The 13,060-nt window shown below is 32.6% G+C and overlaps 2 protein-coding genes across 2 annotated transcripts; both read left to right on the plus strand.

Moving 5' to 3' along the window:
• Positions 1 to 4,089: 4,089 nt before the first annotated feature.
• LOC111405767 (40S ribosomal protein S24-1) lies at positions 4,090 to 6,565 on the plus strand. Its single transcript, XM_023034794.1, has 6 exons — positions 4,090 to 4,225; positions 4,332 to 4,406; positions 4,491 to 4,532; positions 5,124 to 5,294; positions 5,798 to 5,884; positions 6,264 to 6,565. Exons 2-6 carry the CDS (start codon positions 4,335 to 4,337, stop codon positions 6,303 to 6,305), a joined length of 414 nt encoding a protein of 137 aa, XP_022890562.1. The 5' UTR covers positions 4,090 to 4,225; positions 4,332 to 4,334; the 3' UTR covers positions 6,306 to 6,565.
• A 797-nt stretch (positions 6,566 to 7,362) lies between these two features.
• On the plus strand, positions 7,363 to 10,191 carry LOC111405768 (40S ribosomal protein S18). Its single transcript, XM_023034795.1, has 4 exons — positions 7,363 to 7,480; positions 7,577 to 7,737; positions 9,602 to 9,790; positions 9,886 to 10,191. Exons 1-4 carry the CDS (start codon positions 7,478 to 7,480, stop codon positions 9,989 to 9,991), a joined length of 459 nt encoding a protein of 152 aa, XP_022890563.1. The 5' UTR covers positions 7,363 to 7,477; the 3' UTR covers positions 9,992 to 10,191.
• Positions 10,192 to 13,060: the final 2,869 nt, after the last annotated feature.

A 13,060-nucleotide genomic window follows, 5' to 3' on the forward strand; every position in this document is an offset into this window, starting at 1 on the left:
AATTAAAAATGTAGTATGATAAGTAGAAGTAACAATAATAATGATGATGATGGTGAAACAAATATCGTTGACAAAAATTTGATTCGATTAGAAAAGAATGGCAAAAAGGATATTAATTATTTTTGTGCAAAATGGTGCAAGTAAATAATGTTGTATCAAATTTTGTATCATTTTTGTACAAATTATGTTATTGGGTTGGAGAGATATTTTACCAAATGTTTGGTGCAAAATGGGGAAAAATGATGAAACGATACAAGGGTTGGAGATGTCCTTAGAGTCTATAATATGAATTGCGAGATAAAGGCGATTGGAAGATAGTGAGATTATTGTTGGTACTTTTAAGATGGTGGAGAATGCTGCCAAGCTTATGAGCGTGACAAGTGAGCTTAGGAGTCAAATAGCATGGTAACATGCTCCTATACTTTGTCTATTTTAAGTTTTCAGTGTTATTGGAGTATCAACGGAAGTTAGAACTATGAAATACTTCGAGTGAGCACGTTGACGTGAGAAGGATTTCTCTGGGCAGATGATGGCGGGGAAATGCTTTGGGTTTCCCTTTGCAACCCCATAATGATGCAGAATAGAACAAGAAGGGAAAGAAAGAGAGATGGTGAGAGAGAGATCTTGGCATTAATATCACGAAAAAGTATACTTCTTTTTACAATTAGAAAAGATTAAAATAAAAAGATAATAGTTCATACATGACAGAATATTACTAATTTACAGCTGATTTTGTTATTATTGAATTTTTCATTTCCTAGCACTTGTAATCGCATGTTCCACAAGTTTTTGAGATTATAAGTTGATAGAATTCATTGTTAAAAGAGAATGCAAGTATGAGTTCAAGTGTGATTGAAAATAAAGTTTAATTAGTCTATAATTTCAAGAGAGCTTCGTCGAACATTGATTAATTGATCGAGCCGATTTTTGTGTATACAATTCGTGAGAATCACAAATACTATTATTTATGGACTCTTCATTTCTATTTATTTATTTAAGAAGAATTTCCAAAAATGTTGTACATGCGAGTCTGTCTTCTTTAGGAAATTTCTTAGGACCTAAAAACAATTTAAGAAGTCAGAAAATGAAGATTAATATACTTACGCGATGATGATTTAAGTACCTGCGAGATGTAAATTTTGCCAAAATTTGTAGATAATGAATTGTAGTAAATTTTAAGTTACATGAAATGCGTCGATAGAAAATATGTATGGCTTACTCAAACATAAATGAAACTTATTTGAGCCCGTATTTTATAGAAAATATGTTTTGTAATGGTGATTTTTTTTGGAGATAAGTGATTAAAAAGTAGGTAAAATTTTTATATCCACGTGCAAATTTATTATATTAAAAGAATATGCGACTAAAATTAAATTTGATAAAAAGTGAATTTTTAAAGAATGAGGATTAAACATGAGCTTAACGTTACGATGGTTACTATTGTCTGAGTAAAACTTTAAAGTTGGACCGAGTAAATTTAGGGCAACTTACAAAAATACCCTTGAAAGTTGGGGTCTTTTGAAAAATGATATGAAATATTTTTTGGAAGTTAAGTGTCACTTTTTTATTAAAAAATGATATATTATATCACTTATATTAAAAAGTTATGTTTGTCATTAAAAAAGTAATAAAATCAAGAAGGTGACTATGAAAATTAACAAACGCTAAAAAAAAGTGACAAATACTAAAACGATGACAAAAATTCAAAAAAATGACAATAATTTAAAAAAGGTGTCAAATTCAAAAAAAAATGACAAAAATTAAAAAAAATTACACATATTGAAATAGGTGACAGAATTAAAAAAAAAATGACATGCTCAAAAGTGACGAAATTTTAAAAAAAATGACAAATTCAAAAAAGTGATGCAAATTCAAAAGATGTGACGAAAATATTTTTAGAAAAAGTGACAAACACTAAAAAATGACGAAATTCAAAAAAAGTGACAAACACTAAAAAAAGTTACAGAAATTAAAAAAAAAAAGTGACAAAAATAATATGATGGCCATTTTCTAGTTGACAAAAATTCGTATATAATCAAATTCGAGCAAAATAAGAAATCATCTTGATATAAAGCAAATTTCACTTTCAACGCACCTCCAACCATTTCAACATTTATATGCAATAGTATTTGCATCCTACTTGTTGCTACGCTAATTCAACTTTGAGGTATAATATACAAAAAATCTGCTCTCCAGAGATTTCTAATATTAAATTATAATAGCTAATCAAGTCATTTGATGGCGAGCTATTGGCACGAATTGCACCACTTGCGCTTACTTGCATAGCAAATAAAGACTCTAGTGTTAGACATGATCCAGTTCGATTTTAACGAGAACAGAACCGTACCCAAAATTTTCAGGTATTTATTAACCCAAATTTTTCGGGTATTTAGTAAGTGAAATTGTTGAATCCAAATTTAATTATGGATCCATTCGAGTTTGATTCCATTCGATTCCCAGGTTTCATATTACGATTAAAATTTTTAATATTTATAAAGTTACATTGATTCAACTAATAACATGTTTAATCTTAACTCTTATAAAATAACATACTCCAATTTTGTGCGTATTTTGCGTCTCTCTTTGTTAAGTTTTTCATTGATTTGATTGTTAAAATCATAGAAAGAAGAAGATATCAAACTCACAATAATTAAGAGAGGCATTGTCGAGCTTTATTTTGATTTCTCCAAAATGGTAGAAACAGTACTACAATATAATAACAGATTTGGATAAAACTTATGTCAATTTAATTAGGTTGGCTTTGTATTGAAAATTAGAAATAAGAAAATCATAATTTTGAGTTTGAACTAAATTAACTAGTTAACAAATTTATTTAGAAAGAATAAAATAATTTGATTTATTTAAAATAAATTAATTAGAAAATTAGAAAAATTCGGTTCTTATTCGATTTTGTGGTTCTTGATATAGAATCGAGAACCGAACCAAACTCGTTGGTTTTTAATTCAAATACCCGTTTGAATATTTAATTTAAGAACAACTGCTCGATTCGGATCGATTTTGGTTCGAGAATTTTGTCTAAACTTAGAAGACTCCATAGAGTTGATTGATTTTTTTATTTTTTTTTCACAGTCATAAGCCTTAAAAGAGGCCACTATCATTTGCAATGAGAAATACAATAGCAAACACGGATGTCGAGTATTTATTTTAAGAACATTATATACAATATCTAGGTGCAGTAAAAAAGAAGTTCTCAAAAAAGCAATACAGTCGGCTTCAACTACAGCGACTACGTTAATCACCCCTATAACGTCACACCACCTATAGCGCTATATACCAACTTCCAACCAAACCAAACAGCTACCTTAAGTCCTATCACCACAACTTCTACCAAATCCAATAGCAAGTCTATCCCAGCCATCAACATCGCAATCTCCACCATTGGCACTTCCATGGACTATACCTCCACCACCAGTGGTTTCACCGCCAATACTTCCATCAACTATATCTCCACCACAAGCATCCTTGCACCTGTCCAACAGCTACTATCAACACTAGCCCCAGAAATATAAAGGCTCCTGTTCTCACACCCACAATATCCCCCACCAATTCTACCACCTAGACACCACCAACACCAGTGCCGGCACCACCATGACCACCACCTATCACATCACTAGCCCATCACCAAAATTGGTTCTTTCACCTGCACCAGCATCTGGTATGCATAAGCAAAGAAAGCACATGCACAAGCATTATCATGCACTAGCACCTGCATAGATTGTCCCAAGCCTAGTTCAAGATATCGAGGAAACAACACCAGCACCATCTCAACAATCTCCAGCCTCCACCCCACCTATCAAGAATGACGGAATCGGGTTTTGGGATGATTTGAGGATTTCTCTTTGTAATCTGTTGATTTGGAGCTTTTGGGATTTTGGGACGTATTATTTATGGTTATTAGAGGTTTTAATTTGGTTAAAGTATATTAATCTAATTTGTTCAATTTTTTAGAGTAATGGGCCTAATTTTCTCGTAAATATGTACACTCACTATTGGCTAATGGGCCGGTAGCATTAAAACAAATTGGGTCCAACTCATGAGGCCGCTATTCTTAGTTTGGTCTTAATAGCCCACGAGGGAGCCCCTTTATATGCCAAAACCCTAGTTTCTGACCTTTTCTCACTTGCTGGTAAAAGAAATCCTCGCGAAAGACGCTCTGCCCATCGACGAGGCGGCGGTTCAAGGAGCTACCGGCGAGAAAAATAACGTAATAATCTTTTACTTTCTTTCTTCATTTATATATGCAACGTCACTGTATGTCTATGTAGATATTAGACTTTGAATAAACTTTGGTTTTTGTTTACGTTTTACAGAATATGGCGGACAAGGCTGTGACTATCCGAACAAGGAAGTTCATGACAAATCGTCTACTCTCCAGGAAACAATTTGTAAGTCGTCAATACTGTTATACGTTAACTTTTTTATTATATTATTTTGTTTCTACTTATCCGTGCAATGAATTTGTTTTGAAGGTCATTGATGTGTTACATCCAGGACGTGCCAATGTTTCCAAGGTTTGATTTCTCAACATATTTGCATTATTCCCCTAAGTTCTAGTTTTTATGCTTTTCTGTATTATTTTTTATTTTTACCTCGGTTCTTTTACTTATGATGTGGATTGAAGTATATGTGTTTGAGATTTGAGAATTCCTTTTATTTTGTACTGATCTCGGTCTCTGTCTAATTCTGAAACTGTTTTGTAAAATCCCTGGTTTATGATAGTAAAACTAGCTTCTATAGGCCACAGCATAATTATGGAAATATTGAAGGGAAGTTAATAAATAAATACGTCTGTTGATGATTTTTTACGGTTAGCTTTAAATTATTAAATATATGGTTTATGAAAGTTATACAAGCTTCTACTAACAGTAGCATAATTTTGAAAATATTGAATGACAATGAATAAATAAATAAATGGATCTGTTGGCGTTCTTGGTTGATGATTATTATCCCTTGAGTTTCTGATCGCCAAAAGAAAGTTTTCTGCTCGATTTTTTCGTTTCAATTTTAATTTTTAACTTGCATTTATGTTGGCAATTTGAATTTGGCTTTGGGTAAAAATGTGTGATTTCTTTTGGGTTTACCTACTTTAGCTATCATTATAGGCTGAGTTGAAGGAGAAATTGGCAAGGATGTATGAAGTGAAAGATCCAAATGCCATATTTGTGTTCAAGTTCAGGACCCACTTTGGTGGAGGCAAATCAACTGGTTTTGGCTTGATCTATGATTCTGTTGAGAATGCAAAGAAATACGAGCCAAAATACAGGCTCATCAGGGTAATTCCTTGACCTCATCGAACTTTCTGAATTGTCTATGTTATGCTGGTAAATAGACATTTAAGCAAGTGATAAATTCATTACAATTGTCTGTCCAACATCTTTCAGATGGTGAATATAACATACCAGTCTTCTTATACTTCACGTCTTCACCAATAAGTGTGTTTCACGTGTATATGGTTATTAATTTTTTGCTGTATGCTCTGCTCTTGCACTGAAGATCTAAATAAAGTTGATGAGTTGTTAGGAGTTGTAAGGTATCCTTAATTTGCCTCTTCTTTCTGGGAGAATTTCCATTGAAGTAAGAGGGGCCCCTTCATAAATTTTGTACCATTTCTTCGTTGCCTTTGATTTTACATTTTAGGCAAGGCTAATTGTGCATGCTTAGCCCTCTTTCAAACCAGTCATTATGCTTGAATGGTTGTTTTGCTCTTATTTCTCATGCCTCTAATTTTTTGAGATTTTTATGTTTCTTTTTGGACATTTGTTATTTTTTTATGCAGAACGGTCTGGATACCAAGGTTGAGAAGTCCAGGAAGCAACTGAAGGAGAGGAAGAACAGAGCAAAGAAGATCCGTGGCGTGAAGAAGGTAATAGTTTCCAATTTTTGGCTATGAGTTTCTGGATATAGTATCCAAAACGATTCTGCAATAATTGGAATAGATTAAATAATTTGATGAGTACTTACCACCAACTTCATCATTTTCTTTAGGATGGACTTGCCGTAGCCACCCTTTTCCTCTCCCTCTGTGGGAAAAATGATAATTTTTATAAAATACGTTTAAGGACATGCCAACAAACCTGTGCATTCTGATGCTTACATTTAACTCTTACCAAAAGATTTCCTTTTTAAAATTTAGAAGGAATAATATTCTTTTATGTGAGATGCTAACTTGCAATATTGTTGTATTCTTTACCCGTCATTTCCACTTTTATTCTGCATTTAACTTCTTTAATTGACTTGTGCAGACTAAAGCTGGAGATGCTGCTAAGGCTGGCAAGAAGAAATGAGGTTGTAGGATATCATGCTTTTCATGTTTGGAAACTGAAGACAGAATTCTCTTTGCAGCCAAGTTTCTTATTTTGTTTGTCATTTTCACTAGTTATTTTTTGTTGCCTTTTTATTAGAAGAAATGCAATTTTGTGGAGTTTTTCAGCGCCAAGTATTCAATTCTTAAATCTCATTCACGGATTGGAAAGAAGTGAAACATTCAGTTTCATATGATTATATTATGATCTCTTGCTTGTATGCATCGCTATGTTTATTCCGATTCCTGATTGAAAAACTTCGGATACTAAATGTTCTACTCTTGCCAGTTTTGTTATGTTAGTATTCCATAAGCAAAATCATTCAATAAAAATTTTCTTCAAAAGAACTTTCTAAATACATGATAAAATGAACAATCATAGACACCTGTCGTTGTTAAAGCAGAGTGAGCAATCAATGTTGCTGTGATTACGTGATTGTTCCTATTTCGTGATTTGTTATATAGGACTTGTTTGGTAGTGATTATGAGAATAAATTTTTTGATTATTAAAAAGAAAAGTAGCTTTCATTTATGTGAGAAGAAATAAAAAATGATGGTTGACTTGGAAAAGTAACGGTAAAAAAATTGATTTTTTAGGATGAAAAATCGAAATTCAAACATGCGTATAACGATAAAGGGAGCCGATTGTGAAATCTGCATGTTGGTCAAGTATTTTGTTATGCATGTAGAACGGAAATGATTCTAGTGAGTGATGTTTATCACTTTGAGAAGTTTAGTAGTCAAGATATGACAGTTTAAAGTGTAGCGAGCATTCGAATACACGAATTTAAATTAGTGATCATTGAAACAATTAACTATTTTATAAGTCAGTATGTGCATTCTTGTTCAAAAATAAACAAAAGCAACATATGTACAAATAGTAAAATATAGTTTATATAACATTTTTTGAACCATAAATATTTAAATAGCATAAATTAATAAATTGTCTACTGATAAAATTAATCAAACTCTAAAAAAATAATTTCTATCTTTTCAGAAGTATTTTTCAATTAAGAGCATATATTTGCACATCAAAAAAATTTAAAAACTACATTACAACGCACCTCAAAACAAGAATTAGGGTTTAGTGTTTGTGTTCTCCTCCGAAGGCCGAAGCGAATAACCCGTCCCATACAAACCGGCCTATTTTCAGTCATGGTTGATCTCTTTCTGCGCATAGATACATTCACTTTCATATATTTCTGTTGGTTTTGGTATTGATCTATATCTTTTGTCGATTTCTGAATTTTACAGTCGCTGATAGCAAATGAGGATTTCCAGCACATTCTTCGTGTGCAGAACACGAATGTGGATGGTAAACAGAAGATCATGTTTGCCCTGACGTCAATCAAGGGTATCGGTCGTCGATTCGCTAATATTGTCTGCAAGAAAGCAGATATTGACATGAACAAGAGGTTTTCTATCCCTTAAATATCTGTTTTTACCTTTCTGATTTTATACTCTCCGATTCGATGATGACGTTACATCATTTTTTATATTTTAAAATATTGACACTCCTGAAATACCCGAGAGCACGAGATAATTGACTGTCACAGTTAGTGTTCCTAAATTTTGTTTTGCACAAATTCCCTTTTAACAATATTAAGATATTTTTTCGGGAAAAAAGAATGTTTAATACTTAAATTGTCTTAAATAAATGTTATTTACATATGTCCCCTTAAGACAGAAGGTCATCTTGAAGATATAGTTAAATAGAAAATTTTAGAATTAGAGAGCTGTAAAACGCCTTTGCAAAATTAAAATTCTGAAAAGGACTATCAGTTAATTTAAATACAATAAAATTAGACAAAACAAGGACCCCATCATAAATACACGAGATGAAAATATACTTTGGAATTACTGCAAATTCAGTCCTTTTTTTCCTAAATGATGTTTAAATTTTATTGAATCATTTTGTGGGATAACTATTGCATTTGTGACTGAGTATTGTCTTTTGCTACTGCTAAATATTTTTAACTGTACTTTCTTAATCTAGACAAAAGCCCTTGTTGGAGCCCCATTTTCCCAAAAATTCATTTTCAACCTCACATTCTTTAATAAAATAATTTTGCACGTAAATCGAAAACTTTTTCTTAGTTTGGGAAACGGTCATTTTTTCCTAGTTATAATGATCTTATGATTGTGATCTTGTCATTCTTGTGTAATCTGAGTGAAGCTTGTCTACTAATAAATACAAATGTACAAGCTCGACAATATGTTTGACACCATAAATTCTGTGGTTTGATGAACACTATTTTGTTGGTGCGGCCTGTCAAGAAAATTTCAGGGCATGCCTCTTTATTCATCTGGTTTTCTAATTTTAGGTTTGCTTTTCAATTGATTCTAAAATTTTTTAATGAAGGCCTTACTAGGCCATGGACTTCTATACTCTGGCCGGCGCTTTCCACCTTAGCAGTGAGGGGGTGGGTGGGTGTTTGAGTAATATTATTTTGTATATGAAAGGATTCACTACTAATTCTATTATCGTGAATTTGGGATGGTGAAATCGATTTTGGAATTTGCCTAATGGACATAACGGCTTGAGTTATTTTAACCAATGCATTTTCATTCAGGAGGCTAAGGATGCTGCTTTTGTAGAAAATACAATATTCCTTCGGGAACATCTTTTGCCTTGAATTTTTATGCTGTTTTTTTGGTTTTTGTACCAAATACATGCGTCATCAATAATTTCTTTTGTACTTGTCGAGTTTTATTTTTTATATTGTAGATGGTTCATGTTAGTAATTGCATTCTTGCCGTTAAAATTTGAGTTTATGTTTGACTATCCAATTTCTGGAATCTCTGGGTCTTGCTTCCAAACCTCTCCATTTTATTTCGTTGTACTACTTAAGGCATGATGCTCAGAATGGTGAAGACAATTTGATTGAAAAAATTACCCGGTGTGTAAAAAAACATTTTGTTCTTATAGATGCAGTGGTCCAACACTGTATTAGAGCCTCTTGAGTTCAAATCTCTTGGCTACCCAAGTACTAAGACTGCTTGGTTCTGATTTATACACCTTTATTGAAGTCGAGTCTTCTTGAATGGGATGGACCGTATATGTAGAAATTTGAAATTGCCTACTTGAATCTTTTGACTTTATATGTTATTGAACGTACATCATGGAGAGAGTGATAGCATTTGACTTTAGGTTTAAGGTTTTAATTTCATGCTGATTATCCTGATATGGGATATGTTTAGATTGTATGGAGACCTTGGTTTTTTCTCCTGACTCTAGTTCGTACTGAGCTAAAAAAGACTTGGAAAAAATCGTTTTAGGGCTGGTGAGCTTTCAGCTGCTGAGATTGACAGCTTGATGACAATCGTGGCCAATCCTCGCCAATTCAAAATCCCTGACTGGTTTCTGAACAGGAAGAAGGATTATAAGGATGGAAAATTTTCTCAAGTGACTTCCAATGCTCTGGACATGAAACTGAGGGATGATCTTGAGCGTTTGAAGAAGATTAGGTTCGACTTTATGCTTTGGTATCTGTACTGTCATTCCAAGATCTATTTCTTTTGCTTATTTCTATATTTACTTTGATTTTATGTAACAATTGTAGGAATCACCGTGGTCTCCGTCACTACTGGGGTCTTAGAGTGCGTGGACAACACACCAAGACCACTGGCCGTAGGGGAAAGACCGTTGGTGTCTCCAAGAAGCGATGATTTTTTATTTTTATTTTTTTTTTTGGGCACAGCTCTCTTTGATATTATGTTTGATTTTAGGCGACACTTGACCTTAAGATCTTGCATCTGATGAAATGCCTCGTTGTTGATCTCTTTTAAAGAACCGTTTCAATTTCCAATTTTGGGTTGTGTTAAATGTTAACTCTCCTTTCTATAGCAATTTTGGTGGGTTTGAAGTATTTATAGAGCGATGAATAAGCTTTTTCGGCCTCCGTTGTGGGTTGTCATCTTGCTCATATCGATTAGTCTCAATTGGATTTCAATTGTTTTGATTCCGTATCTTGGGATTTTATGTTGATAACAATTTCGTGCTCGCCTTTGGTGATCCAGAAAGTCAATTTTTTAATGAACAGTATCGCTTCCTTGTGCCCAAATAATCCCGAACTTGGGTGGATACTGTATATCTCGGGATTAACAGTTGGCGTGCCTCTGATCTATCAGGCTTTCCCGTCTTTCACATTGCAACCACACGATGAAACAGGCTATAACTCCAGGGTTTTTTAACAGATTTTGTACAAAACTAGAATCCTATTACTTGGCAGTTGCCAAAATAATCTGTGAAAAAAATTTGAAGAATTTTATGTGCATTTATGTATACAGTGTGAATTGAGTTAGTTTATTTAGAAAGTCTAATAGATGCTTTAATTTTATATGAACCGAAAATTGGCTTGATACTTACGAGAGTCGGATTGATTGGTTGAAAGGTTTGAATGAGAACGTTGTTTGGTGGGGTGGGCAAGGGTATGATGTTCCTTGGTACGAGATTTAAAGGATTAGTGCCCCACCCTAAAACAAGACAACGAGAGTCATTTGAAAACAAAAAAATAAAAATCCATTAGAAGGTGAAATGAGAGAGTTTCTATTTCACCAAGGAAGTTATTTGATATTTGTCTTTCAAAGATTTTCAATGATACATCTGAACAATCAAAAATAGGATTTAATGATTTCTAATAGTATATACATTTTTTTTTGACTATCTGTATTTAGTGCAGTAATTTGATTTGGTGATTAAAATAATAATGAATGGAAATTTAATGACTTGTTCGTCTATTCAGAGCTAAACTATGGTTAATAGAAGGCCATAAGAGCAAGTATTTATTTCAATTGGGACTTTCTCCAGCATTATAATCTTCACCCCGAACCCTTGATTCAAATATTCCAACACAAGATATATTGATTAGTTGGACTTAGCCTGACATGTCCAGAAAAAATGCCCAACTCGAGTATAAGATACATAATTCGAGATGTGCTACCTCAAAATCGATTCCTCCAGGTCGTTTAATTGAGTCACCACACATTGTCAAAGGACACACACCCACTTTCCTAAACCAAAACGAACTTTTTGAAGGTAGAGGTGGGTTGGTAAGGTAGTTATGAAGAAAAGGCTCTCTAGTCTTTGCATATGTCACTTTCTCATTACATGAACTATTTTCTTCAATTCCATTTGCAGAAAATAGATAACAAATCTTACATTTTGGGCAAATAAAATCTTAGGTGAGGAACAAAACTACTGCAACAAACCCATAAATGAAGTGAAGTGAGGGGGTGGGAGGAGTGGGGGTGGTGAGGGGGTTGAGGGTGGAGGGCGTTCACCGAACCCCCCAACTCAACCTATCCACATCCCACGTATCAATATTATCTGGTGGTCAAATTACTCATTTGTCCCTTATAGTTTACTCATAGTCAATAAACTATACCTTGTTAGGTCTCCAACATTAGGGTTTGATTTTATTGTTGTTAATCAAACGGGGAGTGGAATAAATAAAAAAATGAAGTTATGTTCAAGAATGAAATCTTATTAAAATTGTCCATATTCGATTTATTGTTTGAGATTCGATCAAACTCTGAATACGATGGAATAGAATGACTTGAAATAATAATAATGTAAACATTTTTTTTTCTATTTACAATAATTATACTTCAACAAAGTTGGGTTACAAAAGTTGCTTTACAAAGTGTGTTGGCAGAATGCAGGCCACTGATTTGAAATGATTTAAAAATCTATTTTTGAAATTATTGGTGTAGATCCAACTTTGTCATCCAATTTTGTCAAACTCTTTTGTCATTGTAGCATAACTCTTCTATTTATGATTGACTGACGATATTGAAATTGTATAAAGTGTAAAACATCAATTATGAAATTATATTGTTGAGCTTGAAAATTATTTAGAATTGGTTGTATTTTTTAATTAATACGAAATTCTATAATATGAATTTACAACTTTCTTTCGTGGTTCTAACTTTATTAATCTGTCAAGATGTAAGTATAGCTAGTTAGTTCCAATTTTAGTATTACATTGAGCAGTAATTAAGAAAGCTATAGGAATAATTTTTTGTACATGGAAATAAGTAGAAGCAAATGTTATGTGATATGTTTTTATGTGTATTCGAGTACAATTTTATGCACTACTCATAGTGCATTCTTCTTCATAAAAATATTTATATTATTGTGATATATTTAACCCCTGTGTGTTTCCCATTATTTGTCCATTAAAATAAAAATTATGACTGTTATCCATTACATCAAGTCATCGTATTTGACTTTCTATCTCTTATGTGGGGCATGTAACGACTACATTTTTCTTTTTCATTCTTACATTAATGTAGCTCAACGGAGCATTAATAATGGGAACTGGATTGTAAATGATACTGTACAACCGACCATAACAAGCCACTAGAATCGTTTTTGGGTTCTCGATTTTCCCACCAATTTAAGAGGGATAATTATATTTACGCTATATTTTTTTGTTAACCGTCCCACATTTTAATTGTAGTGAACTTCCTTAACATTTGCTCATTTTCACAAATACAATCCTGGGTTTTTTTTTTAAATCACATTCTTATTCTCAATTTTATAATAACATGCATGTCTTTTGTGTCTTTGATTATGATTTTCATCAAAAAATTTCATTAAGATGGCATATAAAAAAATTTATTTGTCTATCATATTTTTAAATAAGTAAAATTAAAAAAATATATATTTTAATAAATATTAGCCCTTATTTAACAGAACATTTGGATAAAAATCATCACTAAAGACAAGATATG

The sequence above is a fragment of the Olea europaea genome, chromosome 12, assembly GCF_002742605.1.
Source record: "Olea europaea var. sylvestris chromosome 12, O_europaea_v1, whole genome shotgun sequence".
NCBI classification, from domain to species: domain Eukaryota; kingdom Viridiplantae; phylum Streptophyta; class Magnoliopsida; order Lamiales; family Oleaceae; genus Olea; species Olea europaea.